This window comes from Siphateles boraxobius, unplaced genomic scaffold (genome assembly GCF_051911475.1).
Source record: "Siphateles boraxobius isolate OS27281-9 unplaced genomic scaffold, OSU_SipBor_1 130, whole genome shotgun sequence".
Classification (NCBI taxonomy): domain Eukaryota; kingdom Metazoa; phylum Chordata; class Actinopteri; order Cypriniformes; family Leuciscidae; genus Siphateles; species Siphateles boraxobius.
The window spans coordinates 37,373,206-37,393,923 of NW_027508734.1; the positions used below are offsets into that span (position 1 = coordinate 37,373,206).

The 20,718-nt window shown below is 45.6% G+C and overlaps 2 protein-coding genes across 5 annotated transcripts in view; one reads left to right on the top strand and one right to left on the bottom strand.

Annotated features, from left to right (window-relative positions):
• dpy19l3 (dpy-19 like C-mannosyltransferase 3) overlaps positions 1-3,496 on the top strand; it is a 50,820-nt gene extending 47,324 nt beyond the window's left edge. For all 4 annotated transcript variants that reach the window (XM_077229340.1, XM_077229341.1, XM_077229342.1 and 1 more), the window contains exons 18-19: positions 364-522; positions 1,747-3,496. In XM_077229340.1, coding sequence (XP_077085455.1) covers positions 364-522; positions 1,747-1,935 — 348 coding nt within the window. In that variant the 3' untranslated portion in view covers positions 1,936-3,496. The remainder of the gene's footprint in view (positions 1-363; positions 523-1,746) is intronic.
• Positions 3,497-3,684: 188 nt separating this feature from the next.
• Positions 3,685-20,718, bottom strand: part of LOC143737618 (neural-cadherin) — a 394,396-nt gene continuing 377,362 nt past the window's right edge. The window contains exons 31-33 of the mRNA XM_077229313.1: positions 19,329-19,573; positions 7,433-7,587; positions 3,685-6,375 (exon numbers count right to left, since the gene is read on the bottom strand). Coding sequence (XP_077085428.1) covers positions 5,830-6,375; positions 7,433-7,587; positions 19,329-19,573 — 946 coding nt within the window. The 3' untranslated portion in view covers positions 3,685-5,829. The remainder of the gene's footprint in view (positions 6,376-7,432; positions 7,588-19,328; positions 19,574-20,718) is intronic.

Below are 20,718 nucleotides of genomic sequence, written 5' to 3' on the forward strand. Positions count from 1 at the left end.
TTCTGCTTGGTATGTCACAACAGTGGTATGAAAATGTCTAGCATTTAAATGTTTAAATTCCCTCTTTATATGCACAAACACTTGATAGCATATTTTAATAACTGTTAACTGCAAGCTTGAGAACCTCTGCAATAAAGCTAGGACCTTAAAGTTTATCACAGTGAGATTTCTGCAAATCATTGACTTAATTGGCATAAGTCTCCCAAACCACTTGTCCAGTGCCCTGTTATTCTTCACTTAAAGACTAAAAAAAAAAAATTCCAAATCACCGTGGAGTACATTTTTACTACACGTACCAAAAATCTGCAATGAATCTTTTACCTCTAAAACTTTTCCCATCTTTGCCCGTTTTGTTGCCTGCAGGTATATCAGGTCTATGCGCGTCAGTCTGCTGAGGAGGTTCATAAAGTGTTCTGTTCGGTTGGAGCGGACTACATCGTGCTGGAGGACAGCATCTGCTACGAGCGCAGGCACAGCCGTGGCTGTAGGCTGAGGGACCTGCTCGACCTGGCAAACGGTCATGTAGGTCACACACACAGCATCTCCAGTTCATGCCCACACACACCACACTTGTTCCATTTCAGTGAAAGTTTCTCTGCAAGAACCAGAGATATTTTTTTCCGAGCAGCTAATCTTTGCCCTTTACCGAATTCTTCACGTGGATATAAACAAATATCATTTGGTTTAGACACTGAGCTCACTGGTCTTGCTTTGATTTATTTTTGCCTTGGAAACCTCTTAGGTTCTCCGAGGTGATTTCATTTCTTACATAAAATGTCTATAACTGTTTTGTGTAAAGTTGATGCTTACATTTTTCATTTTGTCACATAATCTTGTTCTCACTCACCCACAGCTCATAGTTGTTAAATACTGCTTCACCCTGCATGCAATCTAGTTTAAGTGGCTTTTTTTTCACTTGGGTAGCTCTATTGTTCTGTAGTTGATTATGGTTGTGCATAATATCTGACAAAAGCAAAATTTCCAAATTCTAAGCTGCAGCACTTTATATTTGTGCCTGCGCACACGTCAGCTTAAAGAAAAATCATCTCTTCCACATCCTAGCAAAGAGCTCTGGCTGAAAATATCTTGTCAGCAGTTGTCATTCATGTGTCTGAGGTGAATGCCATGCCTTTGAAAGATCTCACAGAAGTTGGTTCACTTGCTCCTCTTGATCCGACTTCGAGCAGTCAATGAAAGAGCCTCGCTCACTTACTCGTTTGATGCAGCCTGACTCCTTCCTTCAGGCTGCCTCCAGCAGTTTGAATAAGATTCACTCTTGTACCATGTTCTGTGTGCATATGTTATTTTAACCTTGATTCAATCTGTCTGGTTTAATTAAACCTTGCTAATTGCAGACAGAATTACCAAGGAAGCTATGTATATGCAATACCAATGCCCCAGAAACAGCCATGTGTTGTGTGGGATATTCTTTTTTCGATTCCGCTCTGATCTCTCCCATGGGTGGCAGTTCTTTCTATCTCTGGGTGCTTAAATGATCTCGCAGCAGCATTTCAAAGCATTTCTGTTAATTTGGGAATATATCTCAAAGTAAATGTTTAAAAAACCTCAGGGCACAATTCATCTAAGATTTCAAAGATAAAGAAGTGGAATGCTCTTTAAAAGAAGACTTCTGAGACTCTTCTTCATCTGAGAATCCGCTCTAAAATGGTCACTGTAAAAACAACAAAAAAACATCTTATAGAAAAGCACCACCATTTCAATATTGTGCATGTGTGTTTGTTACAGATCATGGATGGTCCAGGTGAAAACGAGCCGGACCTCATCCCGGCGTCTCATCCACGGTTTTGTGAGGCCATTAAGACTGACACTCCTCCGTATTCAACCCTCTTCACACGAGTGTTCAAAAACAAGACCTTTCACGTGTACAAACTCAAGAAACTCAAGAAGAAAAACAAAGGTGAAAGCAGTCCGTAGTGCTCGTTCCTCAACAGCAGTCGCCCACCTTCACTGGATGGCTGAACGCCCCATCTGGAATGTTCAATGAGTGTATGATAGAAGCAGGTGTGTGTGCGTGTGTGCCTGGCTGTGCGCTTGAGAGATGTCTGATTGAGCCAGCACACGTTAGATTTGGTGCATTTGTGTGTGTACATTTTCTGTGAGCCGGTCTGCCGCAACACAAACTCAAGTTTAACGTGGAGAGAAGGGAAGAAAATCTCTTTCTCACAGTCTGTCGCACTCCCTCACGCGCTCTCTGATCATAGCTTTCGACACGTGCCCTTTCACCAAGCTCATTATGGGGTAACATCTTTTAATATATACAGTTGTATACATTAAATCTATCCATACGCCAAAAGAACAAAAAAAGCTGTTTTTGGTCACTCTTACAGCAATAAATCTGATCGATCAGCCCTACTCATGGGTGTAGAGGAAGTGCCATAAGTTTTCATTGCGAGAATACATTTTCTGTAAGAATAAATCGTGTCACAAATTTACTCTATTAGGGACCTAGTAATAGGTAAGAATTTATTTTTCATTAAACATTAACATTTTTCAGGTTTAAGTTAGGTTTTTATTTTTAAATTTTCAATGTGATCTCAGTTTCGGACTACACTGTATATGTTTCGTGCTTTAGTTGTGTAAGTAGGAGGTGATCACGTTGGCGCTATAGATGGTAAAAAAAAGTTTAGAGATTTCACATTGTAAACCAATTTACAGTGACATTAAATGTAGTATTTTTAGGATGAAGTATTCATGAAAGTTAGAAATGTCCCATGGAATTTCCTTAATCCTCCATTCTGAAGTTTTTTTTTTTAATGTAGTTTGGTTGAGATATTCACGGTTTCACAGTCTTTTTAAAACCGAGTTAAATTGAATGGTCAACAATGTTATGATAATGATTTTTTTCTCTCTCAAGTTCTAAATGAAGCCTTTAGTGTATGAAAGTGCCTTTCCATTTTCGGATAAGCTCTGCTGCACTAACAAGTCATGCATTCAAAAGACCTTCAAATGAGTGGCCTCAAGTGCTACAAAAATGTACCTACCTTCGATCTTTGCTGCTGTTTTGTTTCTTTCCAGAATGTTAGCTGAATATCATTGTACAGAGATGCTCTGGGTGGTGCAAAACAGTTTTGAATCTCTTTAAAGTGTTTAAAGATAAACATGGTGTTTCTTTTTCCTGAAAATTCGGTGTATAACACGAGGGCTCCTCTGTGACATTCTGTTATTGTATTATAATGTGGTGAAACAGCTATTGTTACATTACCTGTCAAGACAGTTGACACATAAACCTTTGCTTCACACAACGTTTCTGTCACAACACTGTCCCTCAGGAGATGATCTTGATGCAGCTGTGTGCTTTGATTTCATATTCTGACATTATTTAACTGTAAGAGTTCTTCGGTATGGTTTATTGCACTAGTTTGTTACTGTGGTATTTCACGCAGATGGGTTTTCATTTGTGTCAAAAGTGTTGATTTGTCTTTGGATGTTCAGTGTACATTTCCAGTTTTGTATTAAAGCAAATTTGTATGTTGAATGCTGCAGATTTCTGCAACTGCGAAAGGATTTCTGTCATTTGAAGCCAAATCACAAAGGCATTTTGATAGATGCAGGTCAGAGATTTGAGGTCGCTCTCATTTCATGTTTTGCATTATCCACAGCTAATTACAGCTCTGTTTCCTTATAATAAATAGGCCACGTATTCCTCAAGAGACTTGCAGCAGATTGCATTAAAACCCCACGGTTTCATTTGAATATAGCAGTATTTAACAGTAATGTTCAAGTATCATCAAACAGAAGAACTCCATTTATTAAGGAAAAAAGAAAAGCAATTTAAAGGATGCAAATACAAAACGCCAACATACCTTTACCAACTCAAAAAAAGATTAAATAATACATGAAAAAAATCTTTAGATTCCCTTATATATTTTTAAAAAGCAGTTTTGATATGCACAAATGAGGTAAAAACATTGTTTCACAAAATAGAGTACTGTAGATATTCACCACACAAACAAACAGGTGGCCTTGGTTCAAAATCGAAGAGGAATAGGTTTTGTAACTTAAGATAAGGAATTCTGTGATTCAAAGACAGAGCCCAAATCGTGCTTCATTCATGAATACTCTCACCTTGCGCTGTATCCTTCCCAATCCCCTTACAAGGATGACTAAGCGGCAATCCCGCTGGCCTCTTTTTAACTCTATAAAATAGCAAGCATTGCACTTCCAGCTATATTTCTTAGCTTTAACTTGAAAACCTTTATTTTTATACTCTTGTTGCTGCCTTAGGAAATATTGGCACTTTTTGAGATCCGTAATAAGAGTGACGACTTCTCTATCGAGTTTTCCAACTCCCATGATCCTTTGGTTCACAGCATGACAGTAAGCGATCAGTTCACATTAGGATTAGCACTCTGATGTCTTTTAACACACTCCTACTCGCTCCACTCTCCTCAGCCAGCCTGTCATGCTCCAAATACGGCATTCTCCGGGAAAAAATATATAAATAAATAACTGAAATGATAAAAGGAGGGCAAAAAACATTGCCTTAAAATGCATAAAATACAAGGTTGGCATTTGAGGCCTCACGGGGGGAGACTTTTAGTTATTCCATTTGCACACACAAACTTGCCTTGCCTTTCCCTTACCCCATGCAGCCTCACCGCATGCATTCACAAGCCCATTAAACATGTTACATGAGAGGCGCTGAGGGTCTGAAAACGCTGGTTAACCACTCCCTGAATGCACCTGGTGCCGAGGCTCATCTCTTCACTGCAGCGCCGAATAATGTGATGGGATACAAGTAGTTATTTATAGTAGAACAGGAAATGGCGGTCAGGTAAGCTGGTTTGGTTAATAACACAATACTTTCGAAAGGAAGCAAACTGGAATGTAAGCTCATTCTGGAGCTGTAAGCTCCTCCAGCAGAGCTCAATATCATCTTTGAGTTGATCACATGGAATAACACACACATTCGTTTGTCTTAATGGCTATCCTTTAGTTTGGCAGACTCAGATTGCTACCACTCAATAAAGCGTGAGAGCCAAGAGTTTTCGATAGTTTTCAGCTACAGAAAACTTCCGTCTCATGCCAGCCACTCAGCCTTGTCCCTCAGTCACATTTGTATTCCAGCCGCTCCTTTTTGGCTAGAAAGAGAGGACACAATTTGTATTCCCAAGGAATCTCTCCTAAAATGCCAGAAAATAAGGCTGCTTTCTGTTTCATTTTCCTCAGTGTTTTTCACACATCTTCAGTTTATTATTGGTCTTTTTTTCCTGCAGACTGCCTCTTTCATCTAGAATAGAATCTAAGCGGGTTGAGCAAATAGAAAAAAATAAACCGTATCTGAGTATGAAGTTATGATTGATTAACACAAGTGGCCACCCTGACAGAACAAGCAGTGAAATGATTTCAGAAAGCGGCCTGTGAAGGAGGAGGACAAACCCCTTTCTTGTCGCCAGTTTATTTTTCTTCCTGTCTTTCTTTTCTTTTTAAGAACACATAGACCATACATACATATAGAATGGAATATCAGGAAAGATCTGAGTGAAGCACGTCCGGGGTGCTCCGCCAATGTTGGACACAAAGATAACAAATGGTTCCACTAAAATCATTGTCATCCGCAAGTAACTTCAATAAAGATGCCCGTTCTGGGCTTAAAAATTACCATGACCACAATTTGCTGTGTCCTGGATTAGCATTTTCCATTTGCTGCTCATTGAGAGTACCAAATGCCACCCGGCTCTGTACGCAGAGGGAGTGTCTCGCATGAAGTTATACATCCAGAGCAATGCCATTCCGCATAGGAAAAAGACAAGTCTTTAGTGATCTCCCTCCTCTCCTCGTGCTGCAGGAACTCTTCCCGGCAGTTCCTTAGAGGTCGCTGCCCTCGGCCCGCTCGTAGAGCGCTTTCAGCTTCTCGAAGCGTGGCCCCCACTCTTTCAAACACTCTTGACCCGCTGCCGTTCCCTCTTCCAGCCCAGCGGAGCTGAAAGAACTCAGTGACCCGGCCAGCGAGCCGCCCCCCTCCGTGGAGAAGACCTGCAGGGAGTCGAAAGGTGCCGTTTCCGGGTGCTGGTCGGCATCACGGATAATTTCACACAGGTAGCGGGCCAGGTCCTGGCTGGAGAACGACAGGCTTTTGCGGGCCAGCTGGGCCGTACGACTTGGATTTGCAGTCTGGCCTTGAGCCGGAGAGTGGCAGGGGGGGACGTCCCTGCGGATGGAGGTGGCTCCTGTGGATATGGAGGAGGTGGTGGCGGCTGTACCCACTCTGGAGGGGGGGTCAGGCTGGCAAAAGAGTTGCTGTTGCTGCTGGGAGGGAGGATGGTGGTGTATGGCACGCGATCGGCTGTACTGCACTGACTGGGCCGGGCTGGGCTGCAGGGACTTCTGGAGCTCTGCCATGTCATAGGCATTCTGAAGGAGTGCGGGAGGGAGAGAAAGAGAGAGAGAGAGAGAGAGAGAGAGAGAGAGAGAGAGAGAGAGAGAGAGAGGGAGGAAATTAAATGCATAAAGTACTGACAAATAACAAGATCATTAGCGTTACATAATGTGCCATTACGTTCAGGAACTGGTGTAATAACAACCTCTATCACAAAAACTGCCACAACTAATAAGACAGAGCTCACTGACAAAGTAAGCAGCTTGCCTGTACTTCTACATCACATAATGTATTATCCCCCAAATTGTTAATGGCATTAATCCGGATTCAAGCTGCTCCACATTCAGATTAACACCTTTGTGCACGTCTTCCTGCACCTGAGAGGAAGAATCCTGACAGACACAGTGAAGAGCACACACTCAGTCGACACAGCAAAACGTGACACTGGTCCCCTTTTCCTATTGAACATCAACATTAATCCCATTTCACCAAGGATGATTCTCCTCGTTATTAAACGGTGCAGCTCTCGGGGGAGGAAGAAAAACATTTAATTCTTCTTGAGGAAAAAATAGATGAAGAGAAGAGGAGGAATAGAGACAGAGAGGGAGGTGTGGGTGACATGGGTGTGGGTGTAATTGATTACACGATAAGGGAGATGTGCGAAGCTTTATCAGATGGAGAGGATTCAGAGCACCACGATGCATCTGATAATCATGTAACAGGATTTTACACATGCAGATATGAGAATGAAAGATCCTGCAACACATCTACACCCACATACTTCAGATAGATCAGAGGAGCAGGCAGTTACCTCTAGGGTTTCTGATAATAAAAAGCCACATATTGTACAAAATAAGTTGTCACACTTTCCCTCTGCACTCAGTGAAGCCACTTGTCATCAGCATCAGAGTGCATTTTTTAATTGTAAGAGGTTGTCATAGAGACAAACTGACTAGTGCGCCTCACTCCGACAGGGCGTCATGACAACCTGCACAAGTTGTCATAGTAACTTTGAGCGCTCAGTTGTTCTCATTTGACAGATTCTCTGACCTGTGATGTGAATCAATTTTAAAACAGAAGTCAGGTGCTCACCTGATCCTCCTCCCCGCCGCCCTCCTCGTCGTAGTTGAGCACGTTCTCTCGGATGTCCTCCCAGCCGTCATGGTGCGCAGACACGTGATATACTCCCTCCTTCAGACCCTTATAGCTCCGCCAGCGCGTGTACAGGAAAATCCCCAACAGCAGCACTGCGGAGGCACAAGTTGTGGTTGAGAATTACCCTGAGTGCTGATCAAGGATCACTTAAACCTATTACAATTTACAGGAACACAGTGCCCTGTTCCCCGATCAGTGTGAACTACTTTTAAGTGTGAAAGCACTTCACCTTGAGCTTCCCTCAGGCCGTGCTTCCCTGGCTCTAAGGTGGTGTGATGTCAACGTGATGACTTCGCAGAGAAGGCCTGGATTTACCACAGACACATTATTCCAGGGTGCGCTGTGGCTCGTGTCAAGTATAGCTCGCTGAATCAATCCTGTTTGGCACCACTCTGACCTTTAGAGTATATTATCTTGCTATCGAATCCCCAGTACAATTCAATCTGCCAACACTCCATTCTCTCTCTCTCTATTCGATTCAGAAATATTCTCCATTTACCCTCTTTTGTGTGCTCGCCTTTTGTGCGTTTATCTCTATCGCTCTCTCAATCTTCAGACCTTTTGAGATTTTCTCGTTCCCTTCCTTCTATTGCTTCCAATTTATTACCTCTGCGGGATAATATGCGTCTTTTGCAACGTGTTTTAAGGTCGACCTCGTAAATAATTCCAGGTTTAGATGTTCATGTCAAAGACGTGAGAACCTGACAAGTGGTGAAGGGACCATTAAGAGGCAGAGAAAAGCACTGTGTGGTAGAAGGTGTCATAATGGCCGTGTTCGAGCTTGACAGCTGCTTTTGGATTAATCTAAAGGATTCCACAAATCCATGCTATACCTCTTAAAAGACTGAAAACCCAGACATCCCACTATCTCAATCCTCGTCGATAACCACACAAAATATCTGCTCTTTTAAAAGATTTGTCATGCCTTGTCACCACCAAAGAAAGGCAGATGCTTGAAAAGAAAAGACATTTTTAGTTTAATTCTGTCCTTGAATACAATGAGCTGAGTTCAAGAAGTGAGGCTGGAGAGTCTTTGTAATCAAATGCACCCTTTATAAAAGCAGTAACTATTTGGTGAAATGTCTCATTTGCAAACAGAAAAGAAGCCTTAGTGAAGGAAGACCATTTCTGTTCTGACATATGGCATGTTTTGCTGCATAGTTCTGATGCGTTTTGTCAAGTTTTGTAGAAGACGATGACAAGATGTGCAGAAAGCCATACGGAGTGTGTCTATCCAACTGAGATCATCTGCGAAAAAGATCTGTGTGATGTACAGAACGTGTGTAAAAACATGGAAAATAAGTGACAAAAAAATGCTACACAGAGATTTTTCACACTTGCAAGTTTAAGAGTCTTGCAAGACCATTATTCAACTGTCTGCCTGCCCAGGAATGTCCACTGTAAAATGCTGCAATTATATAATTTAATCATAATTCATTGCCAAATGTGACTCATTTAATTGCCATTTCAGTCTAAAAAAATCGTTGTCTTCATTAATATGCCTAAAAAATGACCTAAATGCCACCGTGCTCCCTCTCAGTCTGTTTCTGTCTCTCCAACAGTGTAACTTTTCACAGTGTTTTTTAAATGCATCTTGTGTGGTTGATATTGAGTGAAAAACTTCTTAATCTGATTCCAGACAAGCTTTCTGTCTCTTGGCTGCCTGCTTCATCGATCACCTGACCCTCCAATCTGACCCCTCAGACCCCTCTCATGAAACCCAAGACCAGCCCGGCATCCTAATCTCCAAAGCGAAGAAGATAAATACTGCTCTATAGAAGCGCATTCAGACATTTCGCTTATGTTTCTGCTATGGAAATAAAACAAAGCTCAAACAAAGTTAGACCTTTCAGTGGAGAATTTTCTTCTTCAAGCTCTTCACAGATAGCAAAGAGTGAATAGAGCCGTTCAAACATCTATCAAGGTTTCTGATAAACACTGGAAAAAAACACGATTTCTCATGTTCATTACATTTATTGTGTTTCTTAAAGAAAACACAATAAATCAATGCCTGGGCAACACATTTGGTTTTATTAAATGAAACATCTCGGTTACATATGTAACCCTCGTTCCCTGAGTAGGGAACGGAGACGTTACGTCGGATGACGGCGAATGGGGGTTTTGCCTAGAGAGCCAATCATCTTCGTGTATTATAAAACGAGCCAATGGCGATGAAATGCCATGGGTCTGCGGAATTTGCATAGCGTATCTCCGCCCCACCTCGTGGGTATAAAAGGAGGACGCTCGGCAACATGCAGATATGTCTTCGCTGTGGAGCCGAGACTGAACTCAGGCGTCTACCCAGCGGTACAGCGGAAGTGGCAGGGAGACGTAACGTCTCCGTTCCCTACTCAGGGAACGAGGGTTACATATGTAACCGAGACGTTCCCTTTCGTAGTCACTCCGAGTTACGTCGGATGACGACGAATGGGGGTCCCCGTGAAATCACGCTACCTTCACAGCTGTCTTCCAGTGCCCTGCGAAAGTCTGATCCCCCTGTCGTGATACTGGCATTGACGAAGGAGTCCTACTTAACACAGGAATACCAAGGTACACTGGGAAGCATATCTCAAAGGAGATATGCTGCAGCATGCCTACCCGTAGGGAGGACTTAAGAAACACATATGGCCGGAGGGCTTCATATGGAGGAACACTTGAGTGACCAGCCCGAGTGGAGGCAACTTTCAACTCCAGGAGTGGCAAGGTGGCTTGCCAAGGGAAAGACACATGCTCAAGGAGGCTTACAGTGGAAATACACATGTGGGGGTTACTCAAGGAGGAACCATGCACACAGAGGCACCTAGCCGACGCACAGGCAATAGACACTGGCGCCAGCGTCAACAGTGCTGGAGGAACTCAGGGCTTCAGAGAGGAAGGCTCACCTGAGGAATAATCACACGTATCCAGTCCGTGGAGTGGAATGGCGAGCAAGCGAAGACACCTGAGCGGGTCCAGTACTAGCTAACTGAAGCGAGTACACGAGAGGACACAGGCTCCACTCAGAGATTATAGAATCTGGCGAATGTGTTGGGTGTCGCCCAGCCTGCAACTCTACAAATGTCTGCCAGTGAGGCGCCATGCGCTAGAGCCCAAGAGGAAGCCACACTCCGGGTGGAGTGGGCGGTCACACCAAGGGGGCATGGTCGGCCTTGCTGTTGGTAAGCCAAAGCAATGGCGTCCACCATCCAGTGAGACAACCTCTGCTTTGAGAGAGCCTTTCCCTTCAGTCTCCCACCATAACAGACAAAGAGCTGGTCTGAGGTCCTGAAACACTGCGTTCTGTCTACGTAAGCACGGAGAGCGCGTACTGGACAGAGCAGTACCAAGGCTGGGTCTGCCTCCTCCCGGGGCAGCGCTTGCAGGTTCACCACCTGGTCCCGGAAGGGAGTGGTGGGAACCTTGGGCACATATCCAGGCCGGGGTCTCAGGATCACGTGAGAGTGACCGGGCCCGAATTCCAGGCACGCTTCGTCAACGGAGGATTCGTGCAGGTCCCCTACCCTCTTGATATAGGCCAAAGCAACCAGGAGCGCTGTCTTCATAGACAGGAACTTAAGCTCAACTGAATGCAGGGGCTCAAAGGGAGCCCTCTGCAGGGCATTTAAGACCACTGAGAGGTCCCAAGAAGGAACGAGAGGAGGGCGAGGAGGATTCAGTCTCCTCGCTCCTCTCAGGAACCTGACGATCAGGTCGTGCTTCCCCAGAGACTTACCTTGAACTGCTTCGTGATATGCGGCGATAGCGGCCACATACACCTTCAGGGTGGAGGGAGACAGCCTTCGCTCCAACCCATCTTGCAGGAAGGAAAGCACGACAGAGATCGAGCATCTCCTGGGGTCTTCTCAAAAAGAAGAGCACCAGTTGACGAAGAGGTTCCACTTCAACGCATAGACATGTCTCGTGGACGATGCTCTAGCGGAAGTGATGGTAGCCGCCACCACTGGTGGCAGGGTACTCAAACCTGCCTCGTCCCGTCCAGGAGCCACACGTGGAGCCTCCGGAGATCGTTGTCGAGGGTGCCAAAGGGTGCCCCGTCTCTGAGAAAGGAGATCCTTCCTCAGAGGAATTGGCCAAGGAGGTGCTGTCGCGAGGAGTACCAGTTCGGAGAACCAGGTCCGGGTGGGCCAATACGGCGCAACCAGAATGACCTGCTCCTCGTCCTCCTTGATCTTGCACAAGGTCTGTGCGAGAAGGCTCACTGGGGGAAACGCATATTTGCGTAGGCCCCGCGGCCAGCTGTGCGCCAGTGCATCCGTGCCGAGGGTGCCCTCGGTCAGGGAATAGAACAGGGCGAAATGGGTCGAGTCGTGAGAGGCAAACAGATCTATCTGTGCGTCCCCGAACTGGTCCCAAATCAGTTGAACCGACTGGGGATGGAGTCGCCATTCGCCGGAGATGGGCCGAAACCGTGACAGCTCGTCGGCTGCAAAGTTCCGATCTCCCGGAATGTAGATAGCACGAAGGGACCTCAGGTGCTTCTGACTCCATAAGAGGAGGTGGCGTGCGAGTTGTGACATACGGCGGGAGCGTAGACCACCCTGACGGTTGATGTACGCTACAGTCGCGGTATTGTCTGAACGGACTAGTACGTGTTGACCCCTGAGCAACGTGAGAAAACGGTGCAGGGCAAGGCGTACTGCCAGCAACTCGAGGCAATTGACATGCAAAAGGCGCTGTGGTCCTGTCCAGGAGCCCGCGGCAGCATGTCCGTTGCACATGGCGCCCCAACCCGTGGAAGAGGCATCTGTGGAGACAACAACATGCCTGGAAACTCGTTCTAGGGGAACTCCGGCCCGTAGAAAACTGAGGTTCCTCCACGGAGTGAAGGACTGACGGCAGGTCGGAGTCACTGGGACTCGGAACGTGCCATGATGCCATGCCCACCTCGGGACTCGATCGCGAAGCCACAGCTGAAGCGGTCTCATATGAAGCAATCCGAGCGGCGTTGCCGCGGCTGCAGATGCCATATGCCCCAGGAGCCTCTGAAACAATTTCAGTGGGACAGCACTCTTGCCATCGAACTGTCGAAGACAAGTCAGCAGCGAGTGTGCGCGCTCGCTCGTAAGCTGCGCGGACATGGCGACCGAGTCGATCTCCATACCGAGAAAAGAGATCCTATGCACGGGGCAGAGTTTGCTCTTCTCCCAGTTGACCCGAAGGCCCAGACGGGCTAGGTGCCGGAGCACAAAATCCCTGTGTTCGCAAACCTGGTCTCGAGAGTGAGCTAGGATCAGCCAGTCGTCGAGATAGTTCAGGATGCGAACCCCGTGTTCCCGAAGGGGAACAAGGGCAGCCTCGACGACCTTCGTGAAGACGCGAGGAGACAGGGCTAGCCCCGAAGGGGAGAACTGCGTACTGGTATGCCTGCCCCTCGAAAGCAAACCGTAGGAACGGTCTGTGTCGAGGTAAAATGGAGACATGAAAGTAGGCGTCCTTCAGGTCTATCGCTGCAAACCAATCCCGTGGCCGCACACATTCGAAAATGCGTTTGGCCGTGAGCATCTTGAACGGCAGCCTGTGAAGGGAGCGGTTCAAGACGCGTAGATCCAGGATCGGCCGTAACCCACCGGACTTCTTGGGGACAATGAAGTACGGGCTGTAAAACCCTGACTTCATCTCGGCTGGACGGACAGTCTCGATTGCAACCTTCACCAGGAGGGTGGCAACCTCCGCTCTCATGATAGGGGCATTGCCACAGACCATAGTGAAGCGAACTCCCCTGAAGCGGGGAGGAGACCGTGCGAACTGAATCGCATAGCCGAGCCTGATAGTTCGGGCGACCCAGCGAGAAAGGCTGGGAAGCTCCAACCAAGCTGTCAGATACTGAACCAGCGGGGTCATACGAAGCACAGGCGTCCCCCCGGAGGGGCAGCGAAGCGGAGTGACCGGCCCAGGCGAGGGTGGCAAAGCGGCCCGGTGCGGGGGCGCGGTTATGCTCCGCATCCTGACAGAGGAGACCAGGGAAGGACCAGCGTTCCACGGGGGTCTGCTCTGCCAGGGGTCTGGCGATAGAGGGGGACGAGAGTGGTGAGGTCCGGAGACGGCACACACTGTCGTCCGCACCCTCTGAGACAGAGGGGGACGGGAGTGGCGAGGCCCGGAGGCGGCACACACTGCGGTCCGAGAACTCTGTGACAGAGAGGGATGAGAGCGGCGAGGCCCGGGGGCGTCGCGCACTGTCAACCGGCTCTGTGTGCTCAGTGATGGGTGTATTGGTTCTTTCTTTGACCATAATAGGGTACTGCCCACCCGTGGGTGAGCAGCGGGAGAACAAAAGATTCTCCCCCGGCCCTCCGCCGGGGGAAGGAGGGGGCCTGCAACCACCTCCTGGGAAAAAACCGAAACCATCACTGAGCAGCCCGTCTCAGGAGCGCCGCTTAGCCTGGCGTTTAGCGGGACGCGGGGCTGGAGAGGGCTGTGGCGCCTTCCTGCAGCCTCCTCCACGACGCGGCCCGGGTGAAGGCTGCTGCTGGGGCCGTGCGGGAGGGGAGGGAGCCACAGGAGGGCGCCCTCGGCGGCGAGCAGTCTGAGGTGTCTGTACCGACGGCTGGGTGGAGGCAGCAGTAGGCCGTCGGGGCAGAATATGTTTAATCGCCTCAGACTGCTTCTGTGCGGTTGAGAACTGCTGGGCAAAGTCCTCAACCGCTCCGCCGAAGAGGCCGGCCTGGGATATGGGGGCGTCGAGCAGACGGGTTCGCTCGGCGTCCCGCATATCAGCCAGGTTCAGCCACAGGTGACGCTCCTGGACCACAGAGGTGGCCATCACCTGACCCAGGGAGCGTGAGGCCACTTTCGTCGCTCGGAGAGCAAGGTCAGTGGCGGCACGCAGCTCATTGAAGAGCCCTGGGTCAGTCCCCGCCTCGTGCATATCTCTGAGCAGCTGGGCCTGGTAGACCTGCAAGGTGCTCATCGCATGCAGAGCGGCAGCCGCCTGTCCTACAGCTCTGTGAGACCTCGCCACTAGGGTGGACGAAAATCTACAGGCCTTGGACGGGTGCTTAGGATTACCACGAGATGAAGCACTCTGAGGACATAGTTGCATGGCAACAGAGCGTTCAACCGGGGGAATCCCAGTGTACCCATGGGCGGCCGCCCCATTGAGGGGAGGAAATGCGGAGAAAGCTGACGAACGTACACGGGAGGTCAAGGGAGCCTTCCATGATTTCGTCAACTCCTCATACACCTCCGGGAAGAATGGCATTGGGGTTGGCTGTGGCCGTGAGGCGGCAGCCGCACCCAAAAACCAATCATCCAACCGCGAGCGCTCAGGGCAGGGCGGAGGGTTCCACTCAAGCCCGATGCTCGCGGCGGCCCGGGAGAGCATGGCCGTCATCTCGGGATCTGATACGGGCAACGCTGGAGCTCCAGAAGGAGGCAACGCAGCCGCATCGTCACTTCCCGATGACTCTTGCCCGCCTTGTGATGCCGCGATCGACATCGAGTCTTCCTCTGGAGCGCCGAATGAAACACGCGGGGCATCGAAAGATGAACCCGGTAGAATCACCGCAGCACTCGCGGGTTGCAACACTGTAGAGGGGGGCGTGGTCCAAGGACGCACCGTCGGATTGTCCCACACCGTCACCCTCAAGTCACCCTGTCCACCAGCCGAAGAACAGCCTCTCGTGGAGGATGTAGATCGGGGTGTGGATGAGGGGACTCTCTCTCGAATGAGATCATTGAGTCTAGACCTCAGTGTTGCGATGGCCATGTTCCCACAGAAGGAACATGAGTCATCCACAAGCGCTGCTTTAGCGTGTTCTAAACCCAAACACGCAAAGCAGCGATTGTGCCCATCAAAGGAAGACAGGAAACGACCGCACCCAGAAGAACACGGGCGAGACATCTTTAAAAAGACGTGCCACGTGCAGCTCTTTTAGAGAAAAAAACTCAGCGATGCTGAGGCGACCAGGGAGAAACACACAGACTGGCAGATCACTGCTCAGATCGCAGGCAATGTGAACTCGCTGGGTACCGCCGTCACACCAACACCGGAGAGTTCGCTCGTCACAAAGAAGATGAAGTCAGGATTTGGCTTGTGGAGTGAAGAGAAGCTCTTGGCTCCGAAGCGAAAACATATCTGCATGTTGCTGAGTGTCCTCCTTTTATACCCACGAGGTGGGGCGGAGATACGCTATGCATATTCCGCAGACCCATGGCATTTCATCGCCATTGGCTCGTTTTATAATACACGAAGATGATTGGCTTTCTAGGCGAAACCCCCATTCGTCGTCATCCGACGTAACTCGGAGTGACTACGAAAGGGAACACATTGTTCATCCATTTAATGTATTTAATAGCATTGACACTCTCTAAAAGAAGCCCTGGATTTCTTTTTCAATACAAGAAAACACATAGAATGAGAAAGCAGGGAAGGCGAGAGGAAGAGAAGAAAAGATAAATCAGTGGGAACTAAAAATTAGTTATACCGTAGTAACATACGTGTCAACGTACTCTTATTAGAGTATTAGTAGACTGTATGCTTAATATCTACTAAAACGTTGATGGTCACCAAAGTCCCTTATAGTTCCTTAAGTTACATAGTCACTTTGCAACTACGTCAACTCATTCTACTAACCTGAACTCTCTAATGAGAGTTAGTTGACATGCAGTTGCAAAGTTACTTATAGTTAGTAGAATGTTTAAAGTTGACCATTGAAATAAAGTGTAACCGTAATGTGTAATGATTATTGCACCTTCAAATAATAATAATCAGCATCACTTTGACAAAGTGGGTTGTAAATGTTCCGGTTGCCATGCTCTATTTTTATATGTAAGTAAAAACATAAAAATAGTGTGTACTAAGAGTGTAACGCTTAGTATTTTAATGTGACATGGTCTTTCTATCAGATCATACCTGAGACACATTAGTATGAAGTAGAAAATGGTAAACTAAAGAATATCCAGATCCATATCTGAAAACAAAACACGTTATACTAAAACACTCATCTTCACACCCACAATACAGGCCCATATGTCAGTAACCAATCTCAAGAAAAATGCTTCAAATCAGTATGACCATATGACACTGACATTTACCGCTATCCTCACAGGGAATAATCTACACACACACATATAAAGATAATAGTAAAGGTTACATACTATCGCACGCGGGTTCATTTTATTTCTCACTCTCATCCACACATACACACAGTTTTGCAGATCACCACTGCTTGGCTTCAAATGCCCTGGAGCCTCAACAAAATCCAGCATGTTCGCACTGACATGACTGTGTGTGTATGTGGGTCTGGGTTTGCCTATATCATGAGTCAACAGTCACCACACTGGTAGCAAAACCTGAACCTAACTGTCCCCATGAAAACAACCAATAAACACCAATAAATGATATATTAAGGAACATGCTTGGCGTCACCGCATTTATAAAGACAGAAAATACAGTATCATTAGCTCAACATAAAATCAAAAGAAGCTGAGGAGAAGTTTTGATGTATACGTGTAAAACAAATGTATATGTGTTTTCTCCATTATCTCTAGACTTGGGGAAAAAACAGGTCACTGTTGTTCATCTGCATCTTAAACTGTTCATCTTCAAAAGTTTAGTTTCATTTAATTTAGAAGTCAGAATGCCATAAATCCCTGCACCACGCATCAATTCAATAGGGAAATTAGTTAGTCTATGTTTTCAATTAGACGTAAATATACTGGACAGTCATTTCAAAAATAAAATGTAAAATATAACGGAAGGTCACAGCAATAAATTTGCTGTGAGTAATTTTATGGTACTGAGATAATTTGGGTTAATAAATTGCACTCAGTATTTAAAACATGACACTTTACTTACATTAAAACATGACAGTTGGATTCAAGTGACTAATTGAACAAATGGCTTGCCTTATGACTTTTCTTCAAACTGTGGTTAAAATACTAATGAGAACTTTTCCCATTTCCCTGAAATGTAATGTAAATGTAGTCTTACATAAAGTCCATGCTTTTAAAACCCCAAAATGACAAGTGCAATGTAAATTATAGACACTTTATGACAGGACATTCTAATAATGATTGGGAAAATGAATATGTGAAAACACACGTGGAAGGACAGTCTAGTCACATTTAGTTAAATGAAAAAAAAATACACAAGTCCTGAGATCCAAATGTAGGTATAAAAAGGACTTATGGGTCATATTTTTAATCTCAGAGCAGATATGACCAAAAATGCATGGAAAATGAAGATGGAGATGCTGACACTTTACTGAGAGTCTCTTAACTGAAAGAAACTTTTTCACACAGACATTTAAAAAGGATCCCATGAGAGTCACAAAGAGCGAGAGATTGTCAAAGAGCACTATAAACCATAACCATTCAAGTCCATCTTTTGATGTTATGATGGGTGGTTATTCCCGCAGGTGAGCATCTACACTGAGTGAATGTCAAATATGCATATCAGATTCGCTGTAGAAAGACACTTGACAATCGAGGTGTAATAGAGGACATGTGATGCCTCTCCACACTGGTGAACCACAAGTATAAATAGCAATTTGTTTATATATATATACTGTATATAAAATATATTATTATGGTTCTATAAAAAAAGAGCATGATGTATACTCTATGTATCACTTTTTCAGTCTTCTGAGTTAATTGCGTACTGAGTCACTCAAAAGTAGCACTCAGAAGAACAATCCAAAATCCCTCTCCTCCTGTTCAGAGCCATCTCACCACATTATTATCTGTTCCTGGGGTTTAACGGATGGACCTTTTCCCTCTTTGCTGTTCCTGTAGTGATATGTTAGTCTGCAGGGGGGCTGTTTTCAGCAGGGAAAAGTGAATCCTGTCTGGTTAGGTGGAGGTGTAGTGTAGCATGGTACGCTAAACCTATTAACCGCCTTACAAGAAGAAAAAAAAATCTTCTTAACGCTGCGCCAAAGCCTTTCATATGGCAGAGAGCACTTGAACCATATTTCTCGCTACTCGTCTCTTCTCGCTCGATGCAGAAAAACAATGAAGAAAAGACTTACTGGCTACTTAAATTCAGTTGAGGATGGTCAGGACCATTGAAATTCTGCCCAAAACCCTAGTGCATTGATCTCAATTTCCAGCCCGGCTTGGGTAAACAGCACAGTTTGTGCCTACAAATCAAGTAATTAACACTTTAAAAAGCAACTGGAGCTGAGAATGAATAAGGTCATGTCAAATCTATAATGGAATGAAACTGTGAGAGGAGGAAAAAGATTGTTTGGTTCCCTTTGGCCTCGAGCATATCAATGCAGGCAGATGAGGACAGAGGAACGAAGGGAGTTAATATGAGTCATGATCATTGATTATGTAGACTGTGTTCTTTACCGCTGTCAGACAATGCGAGAAAAAATGCTACACATGGGGACACGAAACCTTGGCATATATAAGATATATATACATGTATGCCAAACTCTTAACAGCTACAACACGGGAAAAGTCATTTGAATAAATACATATCAATAATCGCAAGGCTAGAATATTGAAATATCAACCCCCAAAATAAGTTTTAAAAATACATGAGGTTCAGCAGGAGGAAGAGCACAGTTAATATTTATGTGACAAACACCAGGCTGATACATTAATTTAAGGCTCCTACTGAAACTAATATTTCGCACCAACAACTGGCATGTTGACTGTGAGAGACATTAGTGCCACTTTACAGATTCAAATTGTAAAATGCACCAAAATTGATTTTGATTAGGGCACTCTTAATGCAACAACTCACATTTATCAATGTAGCAACACCACTTAAGCACTTGTAATATGATAATAATTAATATTATTACCCATATTGCCAGCTGTAACAACATGAAGGTGAGTGAATGATGAGATTTAAAGAGCGCATGCTGAAGATAGGTACCTAGCAGGGCCATAAAGCAGATGCATATGGCGAAAAGGGAGCTGAAACTGAGACCCACGTCGTCTCGGTAGATGGCCAGCGTCACCTCGCAGTGCCGGCCACGGTAGCCCTCTGGACAGTGGCATGTGAATTTGGAGGGTGACTGTGCCACACACGTGCCCCTGTGACATGGGCGGCTGGCACAGAGTGTGTACACGCAGAATTTGCCAGTGGAGTTTGTCTTGACCATGTGACCTGGGGGACACCTGCGATTGGAGGAGACAAAAGGGGTTGATACATTAATCAAATGGTAATATATTAACGTGTATGTAAAAAAAGGACTGACGGGTGCACTGTGGTTGCAGCCGTTGTGTGTGCTGACGCGCAAATACACTATTAACACCAGACAGAAGGAGATTCACGTCACCAGATGGAAAGAAGCGTAAATGGATGGAGAAGCATAGGTTACTGTAAAGCTACGTCTTAGTTGGTGCTTATCTTGGCGAAAGCCGAGTACAAATCAGCATGAAGTTTTAACATCTACTCTCGTGTAATGGAAATCTTCAATACTGAAAAACATATTTAGAAACCATTTTAAACTATTTTGTTTGGCGCTACAAGAGGAAATTGAGGAAAGCTTTTTTGGTATATCTAAAAACGGTACAACAACGTTTGTGAATGTGAGAACGCTCACAGTGAGCTGGTTCATTTAAAACCCTGTGCGAATAAAACAAGCTTGGGATCACATGTTGCATTTTTCTTATTCCAGGAAATCAGTGTAGAACCGATGGATCGCTGAAAGGATTTAAAATTTGACTGTATATGGTACAAAAAAAATCTTATCATATCGTATCTGATCTGTGCCAGTATGTTAAGAACACGAACAGGGCAACCTGTCAGCAAGTCAAAGGCAAACAACAACATGCAATCAAAGACACAATCGACTACACAGCAGCTGCACAGATCTCACAGCTAGAGAGGACAGTGGACAGGTCTGGGGTGAAGAGCGGCCCACAGATTTCAAACCTGTATTCGCCTTCGACTGAGGTATGTTTACACATAACCCCAGGGCCAAAGTGCACACGGCTTGGCTAAGTAGAGTTTGTGTTTTTGTGTGACCTACATTGCACAGATTAGAGAGGATTTTTATTAATACTAACCAGTTTCCAAACATGGAATCTTTTTACTATATCTTTATCAAATTTATTTCAGGGTTATTATAGTTAACTAAAACTACAACTAAAACAATAAAATAGTTTTTTTTCCAAATATACTTTCAGCTAGTTGCCAAAGAAACGTCTAATTTTCATTATATGTATCTGTATTAAATTATACTGAATGAACTAAATCTAAAACAAACATTACTTAAAATGATATAGACATTTTTTAAACTAAAATTAAAATATAAAAT